The sequence below is a fragment of the Hemitrygon akajei genome, unplaced genomic scaffold (assembly GCF_048418815.1).
Source record: "Hemitrygon akajei unplaced genomic scaffold, sHemAka1.3 Scf000049, whole genome shotgun sequence".
Taxonomy (NCBI): domain Eukaryota; kingdom Metazoa; phylum Chordata; class Chondrichthyes; order Myliobatiformes; family Dasyatidae; genus Hemitrygon; species Hemitrygon akajei.
In genome coordinates this window covers 4,856,378-4,883,307 of record NW_027331935.1, presented here as the reverse complement: position 1 = coordinate 4,883,307, position 26,930 = coordinate 4,856,378, and the positions used below count along the sequence as shown (strand labels likewise).

At 47.0% G+C, this 26,930-nt stretch overlaps 1 protein-coding gene across 2 annotated transcripts; it reads right to left on the bottom strand.

Annotated features, from left to right (window-relative positions):
* Positions 1-208: 208 nt before the first annotated feature.
* Positions 209-13,655, bottom strand: LOC140721020 (uncharacterized). Of its 2 annotated transcripts, XM_073035889.1 has the most exons (3): positions 13,590-13,655; positions 6,466-6,815; positions 209-4,545 (listed from the first exon to the last, which is right to left on the bottom strand). In XM_073035889.1, the coding sequence occupies exon 3, from the start codon at positions 4,219-4,221 to the stop codon at positions 3,016-3,018; it is 1,206 nt and encodes a 401-aa protein (XP_072891990.1). In that variant the 5' UTR covers positions 4,222-4,545; positions 6,466-6,815; positions 13,590-13,655; the 3' UTR covers positions 209-3,015. The 2 variants fall into 2 exon arrangements, with proteins under 2 accessions (XP_072891990.1, XP_072891991.1); XM_073035890.1 differs by lacking the exon at positions 6,466-6,815.
* Positions 13,656-26,930: the final 13,275 nt, after the last annotated feature.

The window sequence follows — 26,930 nt, the reverse complement described above, 5'->3', positions numbered from 1 at the left end:
GTGTCAGGGAGCAGGAGTGAATGTCATTGTTATTACAAAGGAAAACGTGCGAGGCAAACTCAGGTTCTTAAAGTGGATAAGACACCTGGACCAGAAGAAGTACATCATAGAGCCCTGTGTAACGTTTTAGAAACAAATCAGCAGCAATACAGTTTACACCGGAGTCTGGTTTTGATGTTAAAACCATTATCTTTATTAGATAGATAGATAGATAGATAGATAGATACTTTATTCATCCCCATGGGGAAATTCAACATTTTTTCCAATGTCCCATACACTTGTTGTAGCAAAAACTCATTACATACAATACTTAACTCAGTAATAATATGATATGCATCTAAATCACTAACTCAAAAAGCATTAATAATAGCTTTAAAAAAAACTACTTATAATATTTTAAGTTAAACAAATTAAACAAAAGTTAACAGTGTTATGCGTATAGATATGGGTAAATATAACTCCTAAACTATCGAGCCTGGGGGATCAAGGCTTAGAGTCTGGAGATGGTAACGTAGGAAACTTCAGTAATCGGAGGAATAAATGATCAGAGAAAGATACTTGTAGTCCAGGGTAATTGTAGAGAGAAGGCAATTATGTCGAATTCCACAGGTAAACGCAAACTGTCGTCGAAGATTTTGTTCGTTGAATCGATCCAAAATCCACTTAGATATATCAGACGAATGTCGTCTTCAAGTGACTACCACATAACATATCCAGGTAAGGGTTAACTTCAAGTGGTCCCACATTACATTCCTAAATCTACTCCTTTGGATTATACGAAGTGACAGACACACATTCTGGAGCAAACCTTGCCCTGGCAGTTCTAAATAAAAGTCTTACTCAGACTACGAGAGTAGCTGTTCTGTCTCCCTCGTTCCGACTGTGTGTGTGTGTCTCATATCTATCTATATGTATCGCTCTCTCTAAATCTCTATCTCGCTCTCTCTCTGAGCTGCGATAGCTGCCGGCTGACGTCACTGTTAGTCCCGCCTCACTCAGGAACTTTCTTAAAGTGACAGTCCACAGCAAACGAAACCGAGGGATTCGTAACACCTGAGAGAGGTTGCTGAAGAGATAACAGACGCAATGGTCATGACCTGTCAAAAATCACTTGACAAGGGGTCCCTTGCAGAAATACACATCAATGTGGTCAACAAAAGGAAAGAAAAATCGAAAGTACATGAAATACAAACAATAAGGCAGTAAGTAATTTTTACACTCCGTTGATGTGACTGTAACGAAACCCCATTTCCCTCGGGATCAATCAAGTATGTCTGTCTGTCTGTCTGTGTAGAAAATGCCAAAAGAAATCAGACACAATCCAACACATTTCAGGACCCTACAGCAGTTTAACTCAATCTGATTAATTACAAAGGTACAATCAGTGGCAAATATGATTCACCAAAACCTTGCTTTAAAATACAAACGCATGAATGTCCTCCATCACTTCATCGAGGCACCGTAAGTTCAAGCCTGATCCACTTTTAGAGTCAAAATCTTACAAATTATATGATAATCAATACATTATACCGAATAGGACAATCTATAATAACCATCTGGATACAATATTACAGGATAAACAAGCAGGAACAAGTCCCTCAATAGACAAAAGCATTCCCAACACACACACGTTCCTCAGCCAGTGCAGCACCTCACAACAGGAATTGTTTGTGTAATCAGTCAGATAACTGAATGATTTTCTCTGTCAATCAGCTTCGAAATGTTGCTACTCTGTCATTCGTTGCCACACCCTGTTGCTGATTCCCTTCTCCTCATCATACGTTCTTACGCCGACCATCGTTCAGAGCCTCAAACAATGCCCTGTGTGGACCCACCTCTGGTTTCTGACCCTGCTCCATTGAACATCAAACTAATGGTTTCCCATTCAGCTTTCAGTGTTTGGAGGACAGTGGTGTTTTCTAACAACCCTTCAGAAGCAGGGAAAATGACAAATAATGTGGAAATGAGCCCTGAATAGGGAGGTTAACAACTAATGTCATTCTTCCTCAGCCCAGAGATTTGAGGGGCGAAGAACATCTCAGACAGAACTGCAGTCAGCTCGACTTCCTCAATCTGCAGAAAATTCAAGGGAAACCTCTTCACCCACAGAGTAATGACTGGAACCCCCCCCCCCCCACAGGGAGAGTGAGAGATGAACAACAGGGGAGGATTTAAAAGGACTGTCGCAAACAGTATCACTGGCAGGGTCCAGCCGGCATGAGTTAACTCTCTACTGTACACTAGGTGTGTTGTAAATTCACTAAATACCGGAGACAGTTTAAAATAGAACTGATTTATTTGTCACTGATCCAGTCCCATTAAAGGTGAATGTGCAGCAGAAGAAACTCCTCCCGTGCCCAGTGACCAGGGTGCAGAACTGGGTGTGGTGAGCAGCAGCAATAATTGCAGAGTTCAGCACCGACAGTCACTCTCGAAATTGCATTCAGCAACGGTGATGGACAAATATCCAGCATGCACCTTATTGAAACTTTCTCCCCAGTGTGAACCCGGTAGTGTGTCACATGTGTAACATGCTGCAAGGTTTCACTGCTCATGTAATGGCCTCTCTGTAATGTTTCACTGCTGAGGTAATGGTTTCTCTGTAGCAGAGATAACAGGGTTGTGGTGTGCGATGCTATCCAATGAGAGAAATGTTCTTTCATTGAGTCTGGAAGAGAGATTTTCACGGTCGCTTGCTGGGACAGATGAGAAGACACAAATGGAGAAAATGGGCCCTTATTTTTTCTTTACTAACCCTATAGTGAAAGTAAGAATTATAGAGCTCAGTCCTTTAATGACATACTGTGTACTGTTTGTTATTTCGGGGAACTGATACGTAACAGGGGACACATCGCGCAGCATCCACCCAAACGAGATTTCTTTAGTTTGGCCATGCTGGGGGGGGGGGGGGGGGCGTGAACACCCCCTATATTAAGCTGCTAGGCGAAGTGAGAGTTACATATGGTTACATGACTGAGTGAATCCCTTTCCACATTCACAGCAGGAGAAAGGCCTCTACCCAATGTGAACTCGCTGGTGTCTCTGCAGTTGAGATGATGAAGCGAATCCCTTCCCACAGTCTAAGCAGGTGTACGGTCTCTCCCCAGTGTGAACTGACTGGTGCGCTTGTAGGTTGGATGACCGAGTGAATCCTTTCCCACACTCTGAGCAGGTGAATGGCCTCTCCCCAGAGTGAACTCGCTGATGTACCTTCAGTTGAGATGACTGAGTGAATCCCTTCCCACAGTCCGAGCAGGTGAACAGCCACTCCCTGTTGTGAACTTGCTGGTGAGCAATTAGGGAGGACAAACGAATGAATCCCTTCCCACAGTCTGAGCAAGTGAATGGCCTTTCTCCAGTGTGAACTCTCTGATGTATCTTCAGTTTAGATGACCGAGCGAATCCCTTCCCACAGTCTGAGCAGGTGAATGGCCTCTCTCCAGAGTGAACTCTCTGATGTATCTTCACTTGAGATGACCGAGTGAATCCCTTCCCACAGTCTGAGCAGGTGAATGGCCTCTCTCCAGTGTGAACTGATTGGTGTACCTTCAAATTAGATGAGCAAATGAATCCCATCCCACAGTCTGAGCAGCTGAATGGCCTCTCTCCAGTGTGAACTCGCTGATGTACCTTCAGTTGAGATGACTGAGTGAATCCCTTCCCGCAGTCTGAGCAGGTGAATGGCCTCTCTCCAGTGTGAACTCGCTGATGTACCTTCAGTTGAGATGACTGAGTGAATCCCTTCCCACAGTCTGAGCAGGTGAAAGGCCTCTCTCCAGTGTGAACTGATTGGTGTACCTTCAAATTAGATGAGCAAATGAATCCCATCCCACAGTCTGAGCAGCTGAACGGCCTCTCTCCAGTGTGAACTCGCTGATGTACCTTCAGTTGAGATGACTGAGTGAATCCCTTCCCACAGTCTGAGCAGGTGAATGGCCTCTCTCCAGAGTGAACTCTCTGATGTATCTTCAGTTTAGATGACTGAGTGAATCCGTTCCCACAGTCTGAGCAGGTGAAAGGCCTCTCTCCAGTGTGAACTGATTGGTGTACCTTCAAATTAGATGAGCAAATGAATCCCATCCCACAGTCTGAGCAGCTGAACGGCCTCTCCCCGGTGTGAACTCGTTGATGTACCTTCAATTGAGATGAGCAACTGAATTTCTTCCCACAGTCTGAGCAGGTGAACGGCCGCTCCCTGGTGTGAATTTGCTGGTGAGCCATTAGGTCAGATGACCAAGTGAATCCTTCCCCACAAATTCAGCAGGCGGCCATCCTCTTCCCAATGTGAATTAACTGGTGTGTCCACAGGTGGGAAGACTTTCTGAATCCCTTCTCACACACAGAACAGGTGAATGGCCTTGTCCCAGTCTGAACTCGCTGATGTACCTTCAGTTGTGATGAGCAAGTGAATCCCTTCCCACAGTCTGAGCAGGAAGGATGATCCAGTGAATCCCTTGCTCCACTTCTTAAATATCTGGACAGAGACAACAAAACTGGTGTGTTGTGTTCGAGATTCCCGTAGACAAGGGCTTCGTCATTTTTAACCTGTAAAACAATTTACAAAATCCATCAATGGGTGAAGGGCATCATTGCAGTGAGAACACTTGGGTTATCAAGGTGTCATCTGGCATTAAACTGTTACAATGAAGTTCAACCCAAGCTGGAGACAGAAATCATCTTCTAACAGGACACAGAGCTGGTATCTGGAATGACCCTCAAATTCTCTGATGCTCTTCCTATCTCTATAAGAATGGGGCATTTCTGCCATGTACAATCTGTGACCTGGCTCAATTTGACTGTCTCCATTCCCTGTTCCCACTGAGCTGCATGGATTCCTGGGAGTGGAAGCATTGGACAGGCAGGAGGACAAAACTGTAGCTAAACTGAGAAGCCAAAGCCAAAGAGAGGGCAAAATATAGAGCAAAACCTATATGGAAGCTTTTAGAAACCAACAGAAGATGACTAAAAAAAAAGCCAGATGAGCTCAGGGCATGGGATTATGATATTGTAGTCATTAATGAGTCTTGGTAGCACCCAACAGTCTGAGGCATTTAGAGGAACAAAATATCCGGGGCCTCAATATTTCTTGAAAACCCAGGTTCCTGCACCAGTCACCTTTCATCTTTTATTTTATCAGGCACATACAAGCTCTACACCATCAGAATTTCACTTCTGAAGGCCTCCCAGTTACCAAGTACTCCTTTGCCAGAAAACAGCCTGTCTCATAGCACACTTGTCAGATCCTTTCTGATACCATCAAAATTGACCTTTCTCCAATTCAGAATCTCAACCCGTGGTCCAGACCTCTCTTTTTCCACCTTTACTTTGAATCTCATGGCATTATGATCACTAATTTCTGTCACCAGCCCTGGATCACTTCCTAACGGCTTATTGCACACTTCTACATCGGGAATTCTACGTACTGATTAAGGGCACATTTGACAAACTCTGCTGTATCTAGTCTTTTACAGTATGGGAGTCCCAGTCAATATATGGAAAGTTAAAATCATTTACTGAATCAACCTTTGTTTCTTGGCATGGTCTGCAATCTCTCTACAAATTTGTTCCTCTAAACCCCTCAGACTGTTGGGTGCAACCAAGTCCCAGTGATGGCTACAATATCGTAATTCCCTGCCCTGAGCTCATCTGGCTTTCCTACGATGCTTCTTGCATTGTGATATACACAGCTCAGCACATTCATCACACCATGCTCAACCATTTGATCACTGACTCTATCTGAGGTATGAATAACATCTGACTGGTGTCAAGAAAACAAACTCTCCCTCATTGGCACAAAAACAAAGGAGCTGATTGTGGACAACAGGAGGATTGGAGACAGGCTAACCCATATTGACATCAAGATATCAATGGATCTGGGGTTGAGAGGGTGAACAGCTTTAAGATCCTCAGCAGAAACATCAACAAGGATCTCACATGGTCTGTACATACCGGCCGTGTTGTGAAAAGAGCACAGGAGCCCCTTTTTCACCTCAGATCATTGAAGACATTTGGTATGGGCCCAAATCTTAAGAGCATTCTACAGGGAGACAATTGAGAGCATCCTGACTGGCTGCATCACTGCCTGGTATGTGAACTGTACTTCCCTCAATCTCAGGAACCTGCAGAGAGTGGTGCAGACAGACCAGCGCATTGTAGATGTGAACTTCCCATGATTTAGGGCATTTACAGAGACAGGTGTTTATAAGGGGCCCAAAGGATATTGGGGACCCAATTCATCACAACCACAAACTGTTCCTGCTGCTACCATCCAGGAAACGGTCCCACAGCAAAAGGACTAATAGGCTTCGGGACATCATCTTCTACCAGGCCATCAGACTGATTAATTCATGCTGATGGAATTACATTTCTGCTATATTGACTATCCTATGTACAAACTATTTATTAGAAATTACTATAACTTACACATTGCACATTTAGATTGAGATGTAACGTAAAGATTCCTACCCCTCATGTATATAACAGACTCCCAGCTGATCCAGAATTCATCCATTTCAAGTTCCAACTCCTTAAGGTGCAGGGTTACAAGCTGCAGTTGGATGTACATCTTGTAGGTGAGGGCATCAGGGACACTGGAGGTCTCCCCACCTTCCCACCAATGTCCCCTCTAATTTGTAATGACCGGTGTGTACATAAATCTTGTACTGTGCATTTTTTTACCCAGTGACAAAATGTGCATAGTGATTTTTATATAGTGAGGTATTCATTTTAACAGCTAGCAAATCACTGTCAATAAGAACTTTGATCTCCTCTGGGTTCGATCGAGTTCATCTGCTCTCTCACACTATATAGCAGGCCTGTAGATAGAAAGATAGATAGATAGATACTTTATTCATCCCCATGGGGAAATTCAACATTATTTACAATGTCCCATACACTTGTTATAGCAAAACTAATTACATACAATACTTAACTCAGTAAAAATATGATATGCATCTAAATCACTCTCTCAAAAAGCATTAATAATAGCTTTTAAAAAGTTCTTAAGTAGTTTACTTAATACATTGAGTCCTAACCCCGGCACTTTAACATATCTTACTCCTGGCGGTTGAATTGTAAAGCCTAATGGCATTGGGGAGTATTGATCTCTTCATCCTGTCTGAGGAGCATTGCATCGATAGCAACCTGTCGCTGAAACTGCTTCTCTGTCTCTGGATGGTGCTATGTAGAGGATGTTCAGGGTTTTCCATAATTGACCGTAGCCTACTCAGCGCCCTTCGCTCTGCTACCGATGTTATACTCTCCAGTACTTTGCCCACGACAGAGCCCGCCTTCCTTACCAGCTTATTAAGACGTGAGGCGTCCCTCTTCTTAATGCTGCCTCCCCAACACGCCACCACAAAGAAGAGGGCGCTCTCCACAACTGACCTATAGAACATCTTCAGCATCTCACTACAGACATTGAATGACGCCAACCTTCTAAGGAAGTACAGTCGACTCTGTGCCTTCCTGCACAAGGCATCTGTGTTGGCAGTCTAGTCTAGCTTCTCGTCTAACTGTACTCCCAGATACTTGTAGGTCAATGAAGGATTTTCTCACCAAAGGTCTTGCATATTGTCCGTAAGTGGTTTGTTTGCTAAATTATGGTTTAAAAAGTCAGAGTTTCAAATATCACTCCACTTCTTCCCATTTGTAAATTTTCCAGCAACTTTTGCATCACCACAATACACATAGGTAACACCAGTTTCTATATTGGACATAAATATTTCCCATGAAACCTCCTGAGGAATTAAGGATACATACATAAAAAAACATTTTGACCCTATGTAAGCTCTGGCTAAAAGAATATTTGGGACTGAACAGGAATTTTTGAACTGAAGTCAACTTTGTGTTCAGTGGTTTGCTAAGACAGGCTCATTACCAGTTCTCTGTGGCTTGCAGAGAGACACACTGAGAGCTGATTACATTATGCATTGCACCCTCATTAGCTGATAACATTATACATTGTACCCTCATTTGAGTGAAGGGAGGAGAACTCGCTGATAAGGACAGGAATGAACATCTGTCTGTAATTAAGTCAGGGCCTTGCAATGGGAATAACTGATAAGGACTGAACAGTACATCCACCTGTAATTAAAACCTTCGTTTAGCAAACTCTCTTATCTATGTAATTAAGTTTTGCAATAGTAAAGTCTGGGGCTTACTATATATAAATGTCTGGGTTCATGTATAAATACACGGCTGTAACCTGACTGAGTCAGTCCACTTGTCAGATGGTGGCAGTGCTTACGTGCCTTCCCTTTGACAACTGGGTCTCAAACTCCTGCAGGAGAATGCACAATAAACTGTGGTGACAATAAGAACCTGGTCTCCCAAGTTTTATTCAGATTCCACTTTAACGTTTAGCGTCTCGAACAGGATCCCAATATAGGGAGTGCCAAGCAGACTGGCTGAGTAAGCGGCTGGACCACTCAGGGGACGGTGGAGACTGACTGGGCACTCAATAGTTATTTTATCTTTCGTCGCTCTCCGTTTGTTCCTTTCGGGGTACGGTCCCTCGCCCAAGGCTAATCGTATACCTTGACGGGATCAGGAAAGAATCTGTTGGGAGACTCGTATAAGGGAGGCAAAATTTTACTAAGTGGGCAGGAGGCGGTTCCAGGTAAATTTCACTAAGTAGACAGGAAGCAGACGTGCCGGGTAAATTTATTAAATGAGCATGAAGTGCCAGCCGGGTAAATTTATTAAATGGACAGGAGGTGTCAGCTGGGTAAATGTATCTGTTTGTTAATTAAGCAGGAGGCTTTGTACCGGGTAAATTACTTAGAGAACATGGGTCAATTGCAGTCGATTGATATGAGTGGGCCGGGAGCAGCCCTACACAATGTGTGAGAGTTTTCCAGACAAGGAAAAAGATTTGCGCATGTTGAGTGCAGCACTGAATAAGAAATTGGGGGACAAAATCTGGCCACTGTGGGGGAACCAGGTATATTACCTCATGAGAACAAGCAGTAAATTTGATATGGAAAAAAACTGTGGAAAGAAGTGGAAATTGTTGGAAAGGGAATGGAAGGATAAGGCAGATGCAAAGTGGAATGGTACATTATTAGCAAGTTGGAGGAATAATGCATGTGACAAAGGGTACGTACAGCAGGAGGAACGCCAAAGTTTGGGAGACGCTAAAAGCGGTGCGTGAATGGGTGGATAGACGAAGAAAACAAGAGCAGGGAAAACAACATAAGCAAACTGAGTCTAGCCTAGATAGGAGAGAATGGCAGGAATGTCAGTCTGAAGTTCGAACTGATAGGGAAACAAGAGATCCCAAACCCATGTCTGGCATACCAACCCTGTTACAGGACAGTGACTGTGATGAGGTGTGGGCACCCAAGGTACTCCACCCCAACACCTCACCAGGAGCCGAGTGCACCCAGTGCTCCCGAACCCCAATCCTCCCAGTACTCAGATATGGTGACCACTCGGGTAAAACAGTGGCGGCAGGGAAGGGGGAGGTCCCTATACCATGAGATTCAGAAAGGGAATACCTACGATTATTCCGAGACAGGGAGGGAAGTATCCAATAGAACCCCAGAGGTAATTGCTCCACAAAGACATTGGCTCAATGGAAGAAGCGAGAGAGTGGTAGTGGAGGATTGCTACTCTGAGTGGTGGCCTGTGACTAGTGGTGTGCCAGAGGGATCAGTGCTGGGTCCATTGCTACTTGTTATCTATATCAATGATCTGGATGATAATGTGGCAAATTGGATCAGCAAATTTGCCGATGATACAAAAATTGGAGGTGTAGTTGACAGTGAGGAAGGTTTTCAAAGCTTGCAGAGGGATTTGGACTAGTCACCCTGGGACTAAAGAACAACCGACATCTTCCCCAGTTACTGACACCCCCCCAGTGGTGGGCACTTAATCTGTACTCCACTGTGTTTGAACCCCTTCTGCCAGCGGCTGACCCTCATGTGACTCTGTGCTATGACCCTCCGGGGTGCTCAACTGAGGAAAGCCAATATTATGCATCCCTCGAGGGACAGAAGTTCCCAGTCACGGTGACTGGAGAGATTAAAGGAAAAGTGGGCAGTGCATTTCTGGCCAAAGTTCCAGATTTCTTTGGCGACAGACAGGACTGGTTGTTCCCCATACTACCACCGTCAGGGTTTGCCCCGGGTTCAAACCAAAGACCCTGGGGTTCCTTGCCTACAATTTGATGTAACAAGCCTCCAGCAACAAGGGAGACTGGCAAAACTTGGTCGCGGGACAACTCCAATACTGGAAGGAGTCTGAGGTGAAGTCAGGACATCTTGTAAAACACTCTATCAATATTGACTGAACCCTAGACGTTGTACGCCGTCTCTGGGCAACCTCAGGCCATGAAGACGGCCGCACCAACTGCCCCCCATCTGGATCACCGTGAAAGATTCTCCCATCCATTCCGCAATACGCCCTCAAGCCTGAGTAAATGTTTTATGAGGATATGAAGTTCTTTTGTGGATCCAGCAGGAAAACAATATTCTGACTATGTGATAGTGACAGACAGTGAAATAATTGAGCAGGCCTCTTTTGAAGCAGCTGTCTCCACCCAGGAGGCTGAGCTGTTTGCTCTGACTCGTGCCTGTATCCTAGCAACAGACCAAAGTGCGAACGTTCACACAGACTCCCATTATGCATTTGGAGCTGTACATGACTACGGGGCTCTCTGGGAACAGGGGGGTTCCTGACTTGCTTTGGCCACCCCATTAGTAATGCCACCTTTATAAACAACTTACTCACCGCTCTACAGCTACCTCGAGTTTTGACTATTATTAATGTGCGGCCCACACCCGCCAGTCGGACTGGGTCACTAAAGGCAATGCTTTACCAGATCAGACAGCGAAAAGTGTGGCACAGTCCTCGGTAGTTGTAGTCTCCTCGGGTTCCCATCAAGCAATCCTCCGTGACTTAAGCAGAACGGGTTTGCCAGACATGTGGGAGGTACGTACTTCAGCGGGACGCCTCTGATGAGGAGCGCAAACTGTGGTCCCAGATGGGGTGCCAGAAAGATCCCGACCGAGGTTTTTGGATCACCCCAGCGGGACAGGTTTGTGTTCCTACACAGTTTTTACCAATATTGGTCGATTATATACAGAACTGTACACACCTGGGAAAGGAGGGAATGGTTGGTAACCAGCACACTGGGTATGTCTCCCTCGACAGATGGACCTTTTTCCTGTCTACAAGTTGATTTTATTGAATTGCCTAGAGAACATTGCTATTGATACTGCTTAGATATTATAGATGTGTTTAGTAGATGGTTTGAAGCTATTCCAGCTACCACCAATACAGCTATGACTGTTGTGAAGGTATTATTACAGGAAGTAATTCCCAGGTATGGCCTGCCAGAGATGCTGAGCTCTGACAATGGCCCACATATTGTGGTGACAGTGAACAAAGAGGTATGTAACAAACTAACTATGAGGCAATAATTCCACTGTACACACCACCCATGGACTGCTGGCATAGTGGAAAGAGTCAATGGCACTCTGAAGAGTAAATTGGCCAAACTAACGGTGGTTACTGGACTCACTTGGTTGAAGGACCTACCATTAGCCCTATTCCACATGCGGGTTACCCCACAGGGGAAAACAGTGTTGTCACCAGCTGAAATCATCATGAGGACACCCTGGGAACCAAGACCTTGTATACCATTGTTGCCAGAAAGTCTACCAGCAAAATTCAAAATTCATACTCTTGGGGAAGAGATGGGAAATAACCAAAATTCTCCAAGCATTACATACACAGGTATGACAGGCTTACAAGGAAGAGAACTACCCCGCAGAGAGGAGTGACTATCCCACCCAAGAACCTGGGAATATTGTTCGGATCAAGAACTGGGATTGTGGGAAACTCGGATCTCGGTGGAGACAACCATATCAGGTGTTACTGACAACTCCACGGCTGTGAAACTGAAGGGGCAATCTCGTTGGATACACTGAACAGTCTGCAATCATGTAGAATGACTCTTGGACTAAAGGAAAATGTATTGTCTGATAGTGGTATTCATGCTTATGTCTTTGACAGGGCTCACCCCAGCATCCGGGGGGCACCCATGTTGACACCTTTGTCTGTCACACCGATGCCAAACAGGTAGAACTAGGGGCCTGCTAGGTTTGTGCTGAAATTCCGCAGCATGGTAAACTATGATTCCAATGTCAGTAATCCCGCTCAACCAGAGTGAGGAACTCTCAGCCTGGGCTTTCTCAAACAACACCCGGGGAAGTGAGGTGAGGGACTGTGGTATTATCAGCGATGAATGTGGCTGTCAGTGTTCTGAGGGATGGTATCTCAGGCTCCCACCAAACGGAACTTCCTAGACTGGGAAACATGCATCCTGGCCATACTTGCAGGTGCCCGGCAGCGGAGAGGAATAACTGAGACTGAGTGATTTTGGATGATCACTTTTCTCTCCTATGGAGTAGCCAGGAATTCACCAGAGATTATCAATTTGGCTACAGCACTTGAGCTGGCCACAATACTGCAGAGGCCCTGACAGAAACACAGGCCCAAGTAACAGAAATATCCACTGAAATGATTGCAATCCGGCAAACAGTCGTACAGAATCGTATGGCTTTAGATTTTATCCTCGCTGAGAAAGGGGGAATCTGTGTTATTATTGAAACAGAATGCTGCACCTATATCCCTGATCAGTCTAACATTACATCTCTCTCCGAGCACACTGCCAAGGAGATTGACAGCATCAAGAAAGTAGAGCAGGATTTACACGGGTTCACTGAAGGTTCGAAATGGTGGTCTTTGAAGGCCTGTTTGTTAATATATGGGGCATGATATTGCATTATGGCCTAATAGTTGTGCATATCATTGTAATAATAACTGTTGTACACTGTTTCTTCCTACTGATAAGTCAATGCTGTACTCAGTTGCTTTCTCTGTAAAAAAAACTACTGCTTTGTTGATCATGTAATGATCAAAAGGAGGGAATGATAAAGTATGCAAAAGGGTTAACACTTGGTTAAACAATAGCAGCCTGCTTTTCTGAAAGAAACTGCTGATGAGCACCAGATGTGCTAAGCCATGCTGAGCCCTATTTCTTCTTGATGGAAGCTAGCTCGGGTTCCAGGATGCTCATCTCCTTGTGCACTCACGTGTAGAGATAGGACAGCTTCAGTCAGTTCTCTGTGTGTAAGCCATTATGATTATTTTGTCTTTAGGGGCTGTCATGTAGTAAATAACTTTGGCTCCAGCCTGCCTTGTGTGGTGGGTATCTGGACAGATATATCTGTGGTGTAAGGGGAATTGTTAGTCAGTTAGTGGATTGGGCAGGAACAGTCATAGACTCTTCCTGTTTGAGTGACTAACTGAATAAGCCCCGGGTGCTTGGAATAAAGAGTTTGTATTTATACGGTCTCTGAGTGACTTTATCCGGATTCGACTTTGACAGAATGGGAGTGGTTTTAAAGGACTGGGCTGCTGGAAACATATTACCAGACCTAGAGTGATTGCAACTGGATCTGACAGAGGCATAACTGGTTCCTCTGGGCACATTCAGTCTCACTTCCAACTATTTCCTTCCTTCCTTTGTACAGGTATGTAATCTCTAAAGAACCAGTGTTTGAGTAAATGAGACTCACCAAACTTTCTCCTGACTGAATCACTGGATTCTCTGAGTCAGATGGGTTCTCTCCAGTTGATGCTCTCAATCCTCTGATGTTGATGGTTCACATCATCACTTGTTGATGTTCCACTGTCTTCAGTTGTGGTTTGCTTCCAGTTGAGGTTTTTCTTCCGATAAATCTCTCACCGCAGGTCTAACTTTAACATGAAAAATAATGAAGCACGTTAACAATAGAAAGAACAAAATATTTCTGCTTAATGTTACTAAGAAGAAAACTCACTGAAATTTAAATGTTGAAGGCAAATATAATGATCTCAGTAAACAATCTTTTATTGTCCCTCACACGTCACAAAACGATATGGGAGAAGAAGAAGCCATCATTCAGTATGGTAAGACATAAGACACAGGAACAGAATTAGGTGATTCGATCCATCTGGTCTGCCCCACCACTCAACCATGGCTGATTTTTATTCCAACACCATATTCCTGCCTTCCTCCTGTAACCCTGAAGCGACTTAGCAATCATCAATATATTAATCTCTGTCATAAACGTACCCAAATGGCAGCCTCGACCACCCTCTACAGCAACAAATTCCACAAATCAGACATCCTTTGGCTGAAGAAATTTTTCTCACCTCAATTTTAAAGGGAAGCATCTTTATTCTGAGACAGTGCTATCAGATCACAGATTCTCTGTCTAATGGAAACATCCTCTCCATGTCCACTGTATCCAGGCTTTTCAGCATTCGGTAGGTTTACTTAACCAACCCCTCCCCTTTCACCCCCGTCTGAACTCCATTGAGCACAGGTCCAGAACCATCAAATGCTCCTCATACATAAAGCCGATCATTTCTGAGATAATTCTTGCAAACCTTGTTAGCAACACACGACTTGATCGTGCGTCACAAAGCGGGGGACGGGGCATATCTGCGGCACATAGCCTCACGTGACCTGTTGGCTGGACTCCCCTTTCAGTTCTACGGAAATAGACAGCCTGGGCTCCTGGTTTGGATCGCTCAATGCAGATTCAGTGAAGTCGATACATTTCTGACGAGCCCAGATAACTGGGTACTAAATGAGTAATTGGCCCTCATTTCGGGGCTCAAGGCCAACATCGGATCACCCCGCTCGGGATCGGTCTCAATACTCACCGATGGGAAAGTGATATCTTCGGCCCGCAGACAGTGATCCCGAATCCGCAGAACGCAACCCGCCTGGAGACTGTGAGCATGCGCAAAGCGATTGGTGCATCATCCGGAGGACGGGGCCTCGGAAGCAACGCACATATGCTGCCCATCTGCGGTTAAATGGGAGGGGCAAAGTGGATCACGTGACCCCCTCTCCCGGGCAGTTATTCCAGCTACCCATTACTCCGTGGACAGAAGCAAACTTGCCACTCACATCTCCTCTCACCCTAAATGTATTAGACATTTCAACCACCAGGAAAAATATATCGTCTGTCCACTCTATTTATTCCTCTCGTAACCTTGTAAACGTCCATCTAGTCTCACCCCAGCCAGCGCCGCTCTAGAGAAAACAACACAAGTTTGTGCAGCCTCTCGTTATAGCTCATGCCCTCTATTCCAGGCAATATCCTGGTAAACCTCTTCCACACCCTCTCCAAAGCCCCGACATCCTTCCGAGAATGGGGGCGCCCAGAACTGTCAGAAACACTCCAGATGTGGTCTAACTAGTTTTATAAAGCTGTGTCACGAACTGTAACGTTTTAGAAACGAACCAGCAGCAACAGAGTTCACACTGGTGTCTGGTTTTGATGTTAAACCATTTCTTTATTAGGATCTACTTCTCATAAGTTAACGAAATAAAGGAAAGTTAACAGTGTTATGTGTGTACATGTGTAAATATAACTCCCAAACTATCGAGCCTGCGGGAAAAAAGCTCAGAGTCTTGTGATGGTAAAGTAGGAAAGTTCAGTAATCCCCGGAATAAATGATGGGAGAGAGATATTTGTAATCCAGGGTGAAACGTAGAGAAAAGGCCGTTACTTCAAAATAACCGTCGACGAAGTTCTTATCCGTTGAATCCGTCCATATACGAGTTATCAGCGAAAGTGACCTGTCACAGGAATACCGTCTTCCAGGGATTACCACACAACGTACCCAGGCAATGGTTATCACAAGATATTCCACAACCCACTCCTATGGATTATATGAAGTGACAGCCACACACATTCGTTGTGGTTCCCTGTACCGATGATCAACCCACTCTTGTGGGCCGAGGAGAGTTACAAGCCTCAGCTGCGACAAACTGAAGCGATCAGCTTTTCCAGTCTCTCTCTCTCTTTAGATTGGCCGACTGCCTGTCTGCAGATCGCTCTCTCTCTTATGGTTAATCCACAGTTAGCGCCGTCAGCCTGTGACTGACGTCATAGTCCCGCCTCCTCACGCCGGCGCTCTTAAAGAAACAGTCACAGTACGACCGCAGGCTCGTAACAGCTGCAACACAACTTCCCGACTTTTGAACTCAAAGCTTCAACAAATAAAGACAACCACGCCATTTGCCTTCTTAACCACCCGATCAATCTGTGCAGTCTCTTTCAGGGAGCGATGAACTTGGAGTCTGAGATCCCTCTGATCATCAACACTGTTCAGGGTTTTGCATTCTCATCCTCTACATAGCACCATCCAGAGACAGAGAAGCAGTTTCAGCGACAGGTTACTATCGATGCAATGCTTCTCAGACAGGATGAAGAGGTCAATACTCCCCAATGCCATTAGGCTTTACAATTCTACCGCCAGGACTTAAGAACTTTTTAAAAGCTATTATTAATGCTTTTTGAGATAGTGATTTAGATGCATATCATATTTTTTACTGAGTTAAGTATTGTATGAAATTAGTTTTGCTACAACAAGTGTATGGGACATTGGAAAAAAAGTTGAATTTCCCCATGGGGATGAATAAAGTATCTGTCTATCTATCTATCTATCTTAACAGTGTACTGTCTCATACATTCGACCTACCGAGCTGCCGAGATGATCATCACTGATCAAATCTCACTGAGATTTCTCAGGACCTGTTGAATTAATTGCCAAGTGCACAGGTACGGGACGGTACAGATACAGAGAAACACTGACTTGTGACAGCATCACAGGCAAGTACATTCAGATAATACAAGGAATACAAATTATACAATTCTCCCTCAGTAACAATATAGAAATATGTTTTACGTCATCCTGCTAATAGGACCAGAACAACACGGGCTGAGCGGCGGCTCATCTCAGGCGTTTCAGTGTGAAGGCGCGAGGCCAGGCCGCCAGTCCATTCCCTCCTCCTTCAGGTTTCACCGATCACCGTGTGTTTCTCTGTCTCTTCCTCACCCCCACCTTTTATTCTCATGTCCTGCCGAAGGGTTTCGGTCGGTAACGTTGACTGTACTATTTTCCTAGCTGTTACCCGGACTGCTGAGTTCTTCCAGCATTTTGTGCGCGTTGCTCGCATTTCCAGCATCTGCAGATTTTCTCTTGTTTGAGTTCGGGAAAGTTAACTCACTACCTACCGTCAGACCTCTCCGCTTGGGACCGGCTTCAGTACTCACCGAAGAGAAACTGTTGGTGTTACCCCGCAGAGAATAATCCGTTCCTGGCTCCCCGTCCTAGCGGGGAAGGACCCCTCCCGATCCCGAACCCTCCGCCGACCCGCTTCCACAAAGGACGAAAAAAACAACGGAGCATGCGAGATCTGTAATAGCGTCATCAGGCAGTGGGCGGGGCCTCAGAAACAAACCCAAAGGTGCTGCGGACCCGCGGGGAAACAGGGTCACGTGATTATGGGTCGCCCACGTGACCCGGAGACTCCGCTCCTCCCCTCACACGCTGCCCAATCCACCGCCACATTTCCCACATCATTTCATTATTTCCCTATCCTATTTTCATACGTACACCGGATACGTATTCAACTTTTTCCCTCCGTATCTTCCCCGATCCCTTTCCCTCCACCGCCAGGTCACAGAGTTCTCAGAGTTATAGTTTCGATACCCATCCCGGGCAGACACACAATTCAGACCACACAGGAAATGTGCTGGTTTTATTTAAATCACTCTATGCTTATAAACACTAATTTCTATTCACATTCCTCTGGCCTCACTGGACAGGAACACTGAAACATCAAGTGAGAAATAGGTAGGACATTCTAACCATCAACAAGATGACGGCTGCTCTCCCATCTCAGCCACATGTTACTCCCCGATCCTCATTTCCTCGATCCCTTCGGTCTCCACACATCTGCCGGCCTCTGTTTTATGTGAGGACAGTCACCAAGTCTTCACCGCCCTCTGTGGTGGGGATTTACAGACATTCACAACCAGCGGAGTGGAGACATTTCCCCTCATCTCAGTTCCGGACAGTCCACCCACTTTTCCAGAGACTGGGATCCCTGGTTCAACCGGTAATGATGTTGTTCATTTCAATGTGTTCACCTCTCAATCCTCGATTCTCGAAATGAAAGGGTAATCACATTTGATCTTTCTCCATCTGATGACCCACCACTCCAGGGATCAGTCTGGTGAACCTTCATTGCACTCTCTATAACAAATACTCTCTAAAAACTTTGCTAATCCTATATGGAATTAATTTCCATCTTCTGTAGCCCCGTGTTTCGCCAAACACTCAACTCCCATCCCTGCCACTATTTCCAACCCCACTTCCCCCCTCAGCTGGATCCACTTCTCACTCCCCAGTTCATACCCATCCCCACCCCTCACCTCTTTTCTCTGAATATTTCCCGTCCACTCTCAGTCCAGAGGGAGGATGTTGGCCGAAATGTTGACGGTCCATTTCCCTCCACAGATGCTGCCCGACCCATTGAGTTCCTCCGGCAGTTTGTTCTTTGGTCTGTATAACCCGTGTTAGTATGGGGAGCGGGATTTTACACCATATTCCAGGGACAGTCTCAACAAATCCCAAATAATTGTCACTTTGCCCGGACCATTGGCCCCGCTTGCAGGGCAACAGTTTGCCGGTGTTTGCCCCCCAATGTGGTGAATCCCTCTGCTCGCCACCACCGTGGGCTCGGGCATTTCCACAGATCAGCCCCTCCTGTCCCCACCGGGACAAACATCCTGTCCGCCCCCTCTCACACCATCTTCATCCCTTCAATAAATTACCCCCTCTCCTCACTTTTTATGTCGTGATCCCTCCACGGGGAAGCGGCATCAAGCGACGGATCGTGTGGTCTCCTACTACCTCCTCAGACTCCGGCTGCCGGAGACGCTTCAGAAACGCCCCCAACTTTCCTCGGATGGAAGTAGATATAAATCAAAAAGCGGGACATTTTCTTTGAAATTTGTTCCGCTTTAACGTGCAGTTCGAGCTGCAGCAGGAGACGGCTCAACGCCCGCTCGGCTGGTCCGCCTTCACTACTGGGTGTACCCAGTGATTGACATCACTTCGCACCAATGGGAATAGCGCAGCTCTGCAATCAATTCAATTCCTCCGTTGACTGTTCGGGGAGGGGGGCGTTGGCTCTTGCTTAATTGCTCAGCCGTTAAACCGAAAAAGCTCGAGCACAGCAGCGCGTGTGTGACGGAAAGCAGGTGCAGATATGAGGAGACCATGGGTGACGTCAGGCGCGTGGGGGCTCCTGTGTGACGTCACGTGAGGGGGAGAGCTTCAATTTTAGAACATCTTTTGTTTCGTACGATGTGGAACAACAAAATTAAATTAGTGTTTCAGCACTGAATCCGGTGCTGTGTGACGTAAAGTCCTGTGTCCAGTTGTTGACTGAGTGGGCAGCGCGGTTTTGTCTCGACTGGAGGCTCCAGGCTCTCCTCAGCCCCGGTTTTGACTTTGCGACCGAGCCCCGGCTGTGGGATCAATTCCTTGTGGTTCTCCGAGGGGTTTGGGGTGAAGGGACGGCTCTGTCTGTGTGTGGGTAGAGATTATGAATGGAGTGTGCGTCCGGGTCCCGAGACGAATGAAGCTGTAAACAAGGGGGGATCTGGTGAATTGGATCAGACAGCTTACCCCGCGTGTCCTTTCAGGAAACAACAAACATTTTAATGACTGTCTAATCTTGCTGCTAACAAGATTACGTGTTACAAAATTGTGTGTTACAGAGCCCCAGAATCTAGGACAGCCGTCATGGGCTGCGAGTGCAGATAGGGAACGAGGTCACTGAATTGTACATCAGAGAAGGTCACGGGTTTGTACAGCCTCCTATGAGATCTGCTGGCACATCGGGAGTCTGAATGGGAAAGGTAATAGGGAAGGGGCTGAGGAGAGAGTTTAAACATGTTCAGGGGTGGAGGGGTACAGGAGCTGTCTAATAGATCGTTTTGATTGTTTTTTGTGTGTAATCTCACAGGTGGTGACTGAGGAAGAAGCTTGTTGACGGAGGATACCCAGAGGCGAGTAGGTCAGACACAGAATCAGGAATTGAATTGAATTGACTTACATCCATGAAGAGTAAAAACCTTTACGTTATGTCTCCATCGAAATGTGCAACGTGCAATCATAGTCATTTATAATAGTTTATAATAAATAAAACCGACAATGTAATATAGAGTACACTCAAATCAGCATGTGTTCATCAGTCTGATGTCCTGGTGAAGAAGCTGTCCCAGAGCCTGTCGGTCCGGCCTTTTATGTTGCGGTACCACTTCCTGCATGGTGGCAGCTGGAATAGTGACAGTGATGTGATTTCCTGTGGCACGGGTACAGACTGTCGACTCAAGTGAGGAGTTTGTGTGGAGATGCAGCTTCCCCGGAGGTGGAGGAAAGAGGACACACCAACAGGTGGGACCAGCTGTGGGAAGACATGGTTTGTCAGGTCTGACGACGGGCTGAATGTACCATCACCTTCAGACTGAATCAGAAAACCGTTCTAAGGGTATTTAAAATGTCAGAAGCAGGGGCAGGTGTTGTGTCTCCATCAGACCCTCAGTGAGATGTTTCAAGTTACAATGTGCAGGGAGGAAAGCACAGTGTTTGGGGGCAGATTTCGTCACTGATTCTGACACAGTGAGAGGGTTAGTTTTGCAGTAAGGAAGCAATATTAATGGAAGAAGACACAGGAACTTCATCAATTGCCAGTTGTTCAGCAGAAGTGACCAATCTAAGTTACTTTGCGAGAAACAGATACTTGCAGTGGCGACAAAGGGGTGCAGTCTGGTTTATTTCTGGTTGGACAGGGGTGTGGGATTTTGAAATCAATCCCTTGTGGTGCCACCATCGTTAATTTAGTGTGTCCAGAGTAGAGGGTCACACAGTACGGAAACAGGCTTTTGGCCGGCCATACCCGTTCTGACCATCCACTCACTGTCTACACTGGTCCCATTGATCAGCACTTGGTTCATAGCCGACTGTATCTCGGCAGTTTCAATGCTCATCCTCTTCGTAAATGTTGTGAAGGGACCTGCCTCCATCACCACCTCGGACAGTGCGTTCCAGATTTCAACTACCCTCTGAGTGAAAAATCTCTTCCTCAGATCCCTCTAAACCTCTTCATCCTCTGCTTAAATTTGTGCCCTCTGATCTGTGACACGTCTGTCCCAGGATCGAGGCTGATATGGGCATCAGTGAGGCCTTTGATACGGTTCAGCATGGGAAGTTGCTGTGGAAAGTTAGATCACATGGGATCCAGGGAGAGCTGGCTCACTGGATGCACGGTTGCCTTGATGGTAGGAAGCAGAGAGTGATGGTGGGAGGCTGTTTATTGGACTCAAGGCCCAGCCTAGTGAGGATCCCCAGGGTTACAGCCATTGCTTTCATTATTCATTGATATTTAATTATATTTGCATTTGCACAGTTTGTTGAATTCTATGCTCTACTTCAGGGGTGTCAAACTCATTTTAGATCACGGGCCAGATTGAGCAAAATACAGCTTCATGCGGGCCGGATCAGTCGGACGCGTGCGAACGCAGCTTTCGGTGCCTCCGTTTTTTCAGCCTGCTCTCATGTGTCTCCGTCTCTGCTATAACTACAAAGTGTTTCACTTTACAAATTCCGTTTCTTATGAAGAAGACTGCCGAGCAAGACTGCCGAATAAACACTAAAAACCCTGAAAACCTGGTACCTGAATAAACTCAGTATTAGCCATATCATACGCCATAGGCGCTTCGATTACTGGGGCCAGCTTTAATAGTAATTAGATATTATCTCGCGGGCCAAAGATAATTCCACCGCGGGCCGTATTTGGCCCGCGGGCCTTGAGTTTGACATATATCCTCCCACAAACCCCTGTATAAAGGCGATTGGAGGCACTGCTCCTCGTTCAGTCTCCAGGATGTTGTGTGGTGTTTGCTTGCTGCTGACGGTGCTTTCTTCCAGCCAGTAAAAGCCTACCTTGACTCATGTCTCTGAGAGTTATTGATGGCGCATCAGATAGCCAGAGGCTTTTTTCCCAGGACGGAAATGGCTAACACGAGTGGGCATGGTTTTAAGCTGCTTGGAAGTAGGCACAGGGGAGACGTCAGAGCCAAGTTTTTTAAACAAAGAGTGGTGTCTGTGTGCGGAATACGCTGCCAGCGACGGTGGTAGATGCTAATACAATAGGGTCTTTTAAGAGATTCTTAGATTGGTACATAGAGCCTTGAAAAATAGAGGGCTATGAGGTAGGGTAATTCTAGGCAGTTTCTAGAGTAGGTTACATGGTCGGCACAACATTGTGGGCCGAAGGTCATGTAATGTGTTGTAGATTTCTGTGATTCTCTGAAATTCAAGGGAAATCTCTTCTCCGACGAACTGGTGACCAGTTGCAACCTGTCATCACGGGGAGAGTGAGAGGTGAACAGCAGGAATAGATTTTGATATACTGATACGGAACAGAAATATGGGCTGGGACCAGATTGGCTGAGTGGTCTTTCTAGTGTACATTGTGAGTGTGGTAGAGACAGTAAGTACCTGTGACAGGGGATTTGATACAGAACCTATTCAACATTCACAGATCCACAATATTAAACATCAGTCCTGGGTCCGATGAGCAGCCGCAAGAACTGCCGAATCTGACAGTAACAGTCCCTCATGAACCTGCAGCTTCATTCAGTCACCGTGAAGGTTAAACATTTAACACGGAGCTGGCCACCGCCCAAATAGGAAAAACACCGGCAAACGCTGCGGTCGGCAAGACGCAGGAGGTTCACCGTAGCGCCAATAATGGCCGGAGGTCTGTATGGCGCCACCAGTGGCTGTAGGTCTGCACATCACCACCTGTGGCCGGAGGGCGGAGGGACAACGGAGAGGTAAATCACAAACGACGAAGTCTGCAGATGCTGGAAATACAGAGCAACACACACAAAAATGCTGGCGGAACTCAGCAGGCCGGGCAGCATCTATCGAAAAGTGAACCCTCCTTCAGGATTGAAATGGAATGGGGGAATTATGTGAAAAAATCGGGGCAGGAGAGGAAATATCTAGCTGAAAGGTGATAGGTGAAGCCAGGTAGGTGGGAAAGCTCGAGCAGAAGAAAATAGAATCTAATAGGAGAGGAGAGTGGAGAATAGGAGCAGTGGCCCCAGAGAGACGTGATAAGCACGTGAGAGGACGTGAAAAGTCAGAGAGGAAGAAAGGGAGTGAGAGGGAGGGAGATTTGTTCACCGGAAGGAGAAATCGATATTCTTGCCAACAGGTGGTGGTGGTGGGGGGGGGGGGGGGGGTGTTACCCGAACGGAATATAAGGTGCAGGTCCTGGACCCTGAGGGTGACCACAGCTTAGCACAAGAGGAGGCGATGGGTTGACACGTCGGGACGGGAATGGGAATCGGAATCTAATTGAAAATGTTTGGACACCGGGAAGTCCCGCTGGGAGCGGATAGTTCAAAGATCAGTTTATTATGAAAGCAGGTATCCATAAACAATTCTCGCGGGTTTTTTTCTTCTCCAGACAACCACAAAACAAAGAAAGAGCATGAAAGTCGTTCAGAGAGAAAAATCAAACTCCCACCCCACCCCCCGCATCAAAAAGAACGGCATCCCGATCATCAAACCCCAAAACCCACCCCCAAGCACAGAAGGGAACAATAACATTGATCCGACCCCCCAAAATACAACCCTACCCCGCACAACTGCGGAGGAGCTGGTGTCACCAGTGTAGAGGCGGCCGCATCGGGAGCAGCGGACACAATAGGCGACCCCGGAAGATTCACAGGTGAAGTGTCGCCTCACCTGGAAGGATGTTTGGACAACAGAGAGAGTTCGGCCGTCCGGCCCATTCACTGTGACACCCCGAACTCCACATCAAATCCGTCCAAACGAATCTGGGCGAACTTTAATGACCAATAAATATAATTCCTCTCAGCGATCAGCAGTCTGAATGAATGACTGACTTTAAAGAGGAAGGGGTGTCTATGGTCCACATTGTCAGGGTGTTGAGTTTACCAGGAGACAAAGACTGCAGGGACGAGAGATTTTCTGTTGACTAATACACTGTGTGTGGACCCCGCTGGCAATTCTCGTGTTGTGACCCGAATCGAGACAAACACCACGCTGCCCACTCCACCAACAACACGGCACAGCCGGACACATAACAGGGAACTTTACATCAGACAACACTGGATTCATTGAAGAAACCCGTGATTAATGTTGTTGTCCCACTGAAATCATCAGAAACGTCCATTCAGGTGTTTTCAAATGGGAGCGCTCTCCCACGGGTGACGTCACATAGGTGAATCCACGCGACTGACGTCACACATAGGTCCCCACACCGGGACCTGCCCTCGCGTGCGCGGTGTTTACGTCACCCGCGCGCTGGAGAGCTCGAGCTTTATCGGTTTAACGGCTGAGCTACCAATCACGTGACCATCCCCTCCCCCACCGCTGAAAAACAAAGCTTCAAGAGCTTCGCTTTTTCCATTGGTGCGCAGGAATGTCAATCACTGGTTACACCCAATAGCGAAAGCGGACAAGCCGAGAGGGCGTTACCCCGCTGAGTTCGTCTCTCGCTGCGGTGCCGGAGTCTGGACAGAGCGGAACAAATCTCAATGTAAATGTCCGCTTTCTGATTTCTATTTCCCTCCGAGGGAAGTTGGGGCGTTTGTGCAGCGTCTCCTGCGGCCAGAGTCTGATGTATCACTGAGAGGTAGGAGGAGACCGCTCGGCCCGTCGGTTTGATGCCGGTTCCCCGGGGTGAGGAGAGGGAGAGGGGGATTTTATTGAAAGGATGAAGATGGTGAGAGACGGGTCGGACAGGATGTTTGTCCCGGTGGGGACAGAGGGGCTCATCTGTGGAAATGTCTGAGCCCACGGTGGTGGCGAGCAGAGGGATTCACCACATTAGGGGGCAAACACCGGCAGACTGCTGCCCTGCAAGCGGGGCCAATGGTCCGGCAAAGTGACAATTATTTGGGATTTGTTGAGACTGTCCCTGGAATATGGTGTAAAATCCCGCTCCCCATACTAACACGGGTTATACAGACCAAAGAACAAACTGCCGGAGGAACTCAGTGGGTCGGGCAGCATCTGTGGAGGGAAATGGACCGTCAACATTTCGGGCCGAGACCCTCCCTCTGGACTGAGAGTGGACGGGAAATAGTCAGAGAAAAGAGGTGAGGGGTGGGGATGGGGCAAGAGCTGGGGAGTGAGAGGTGGATCCAGGTGAGGGGGGAGGTGGGAAGGTGGAAATAGTGACAGGGGTGGGAGGTGAGTGGTTGGGGCAACATGGCAACATCGTCCATTGCTGCAGACGATGGAAATAAATTCCATAAAGGATTAACAAAGAGGTTAGAGAGTATTTGTTATAGAGAGTGCAATGAAGATTTACCAGACTGGCCCCTGGAGTGGTGGGTCATCATCAGATGGAGAAAGATCAAATGTGATATCCCTTTCATTTAGAGAATCGAGGACTGAGAGGTGAACACATTGAAATGCACAACATCATTACCAGTTGAACCAGGGATCCCAGTCTCTGAAAAATCCTAGAAAAGTCCTGGCTGGCCACAGTACAAACAATCCCCATTCTCCACCTCCATTTTCGCTGCTGAGCACTCCCTTTTGGTCGCTGAGGGCAGGCATCCTAGAAAAGTCCTGGCTGGCCACAGTACAAACAATCCCCATTCTCCACCTCCATTTTCGCTGCTGAGCACTCCCTTTTGGTCGCTGAGGGCAGGCATCCTAGAAATGTCCTGGCTGGCCACAGTACAAACAATCCCCATTTCTCCACCTCCATTTTCGCTGCTGAGCACTCCCTTTTGGTTGCTGAGGGCAGGCATCCTAGAAATGTCCTGGCTGGCCACAGTACAAACAATCTCCATTTCTCCACCTCCATTTTCGCTGCTGAGCACTCCCTTTTGGTCGCTGAGGGCAGGCATCCTAGAAATGTCCTGGCTGGCCACAGTACAAACAATCCCCATTTCTCCACCTCCATTTTCGCTGCTGAGCACTCCCTTTTGGTCGCTGATGGCAGGCATCCTAGAAATGTCCTGGCTGGCCACAGTACAAACAATCCCCATTTCTCCACCTCCATTTTCGCTGCTGAGCACTCCCTTTTGGTCGCGGAGGGCAGACATCCTAGAAATGTCATGGCTGGCCACAGTACAAACAATCCCCATTTCTCCACCTCCATTTTCGCTGCTGAGCACTCCCTTTTGGTCGCTGAGGGCAGGCATCCTAGAAATGTCCTGGCTGGCCACAGTACAAACAATCCCCATTCTCCACCTCCATTTTCGCTGCTGAGCCTCCCTTTTGGTCGCTGAGGGCAGGCATCCTAGAAATGTCCTGGCTGGCCACAGTACAAACAATCCCCATTTCTCCACCTCCATTTTCGCTGCTGAGCACGCCCTTTTGGTCGCTGCGGGCAGGCATCCTAGAAATATCCTGGCTGGCCACAGTACAAACAATCCCCATTTCTCCACCTCCATTTTCGCTGCTGAGCACTCCCTTTTGGTCGCTGAGGGCAGGCATCCTAGAAATGTCCCGGCTGGCCACAGTACAAACAATCCCCATTTCTCCACCTCCATTTTCGCTGCTGAGCACTCCCTTTTGGTCGCTGAGGGCAGGCATCCTAGAAATGTCCTGGCTGGCCACAGTACAAACAATCCCCATTTCTCCACCTCCATTTTCGATGCTGAACACTCCCTTTTGGTCGCTGAGGGCATGCATCCTAGAAATGTCCTGGCTGGCCACAGTACAAACAATCCCCATTTCCCCACCTCCATTTTCGCTGCTGAGCACTCCCTTTTGGTCGCTGAGGGCAGGCATCCTAGAAATGTCCTGGCTGGCAACAGTACAAACAATCCCCATTCTCCACCTCCATTTTCGCTGCTGAGCACTCCCTTTTGGTCGCTGAGGGCAGGCATCCTAGAAATGTCCTGGCTGGCCACAGTACAAACAATCCCCATTTCTCCACCTCCATTTTCGCTGCTGAGCACTCCCTTTTGGTCGCTGAGGGCAGGCATCCTAGAAATGTC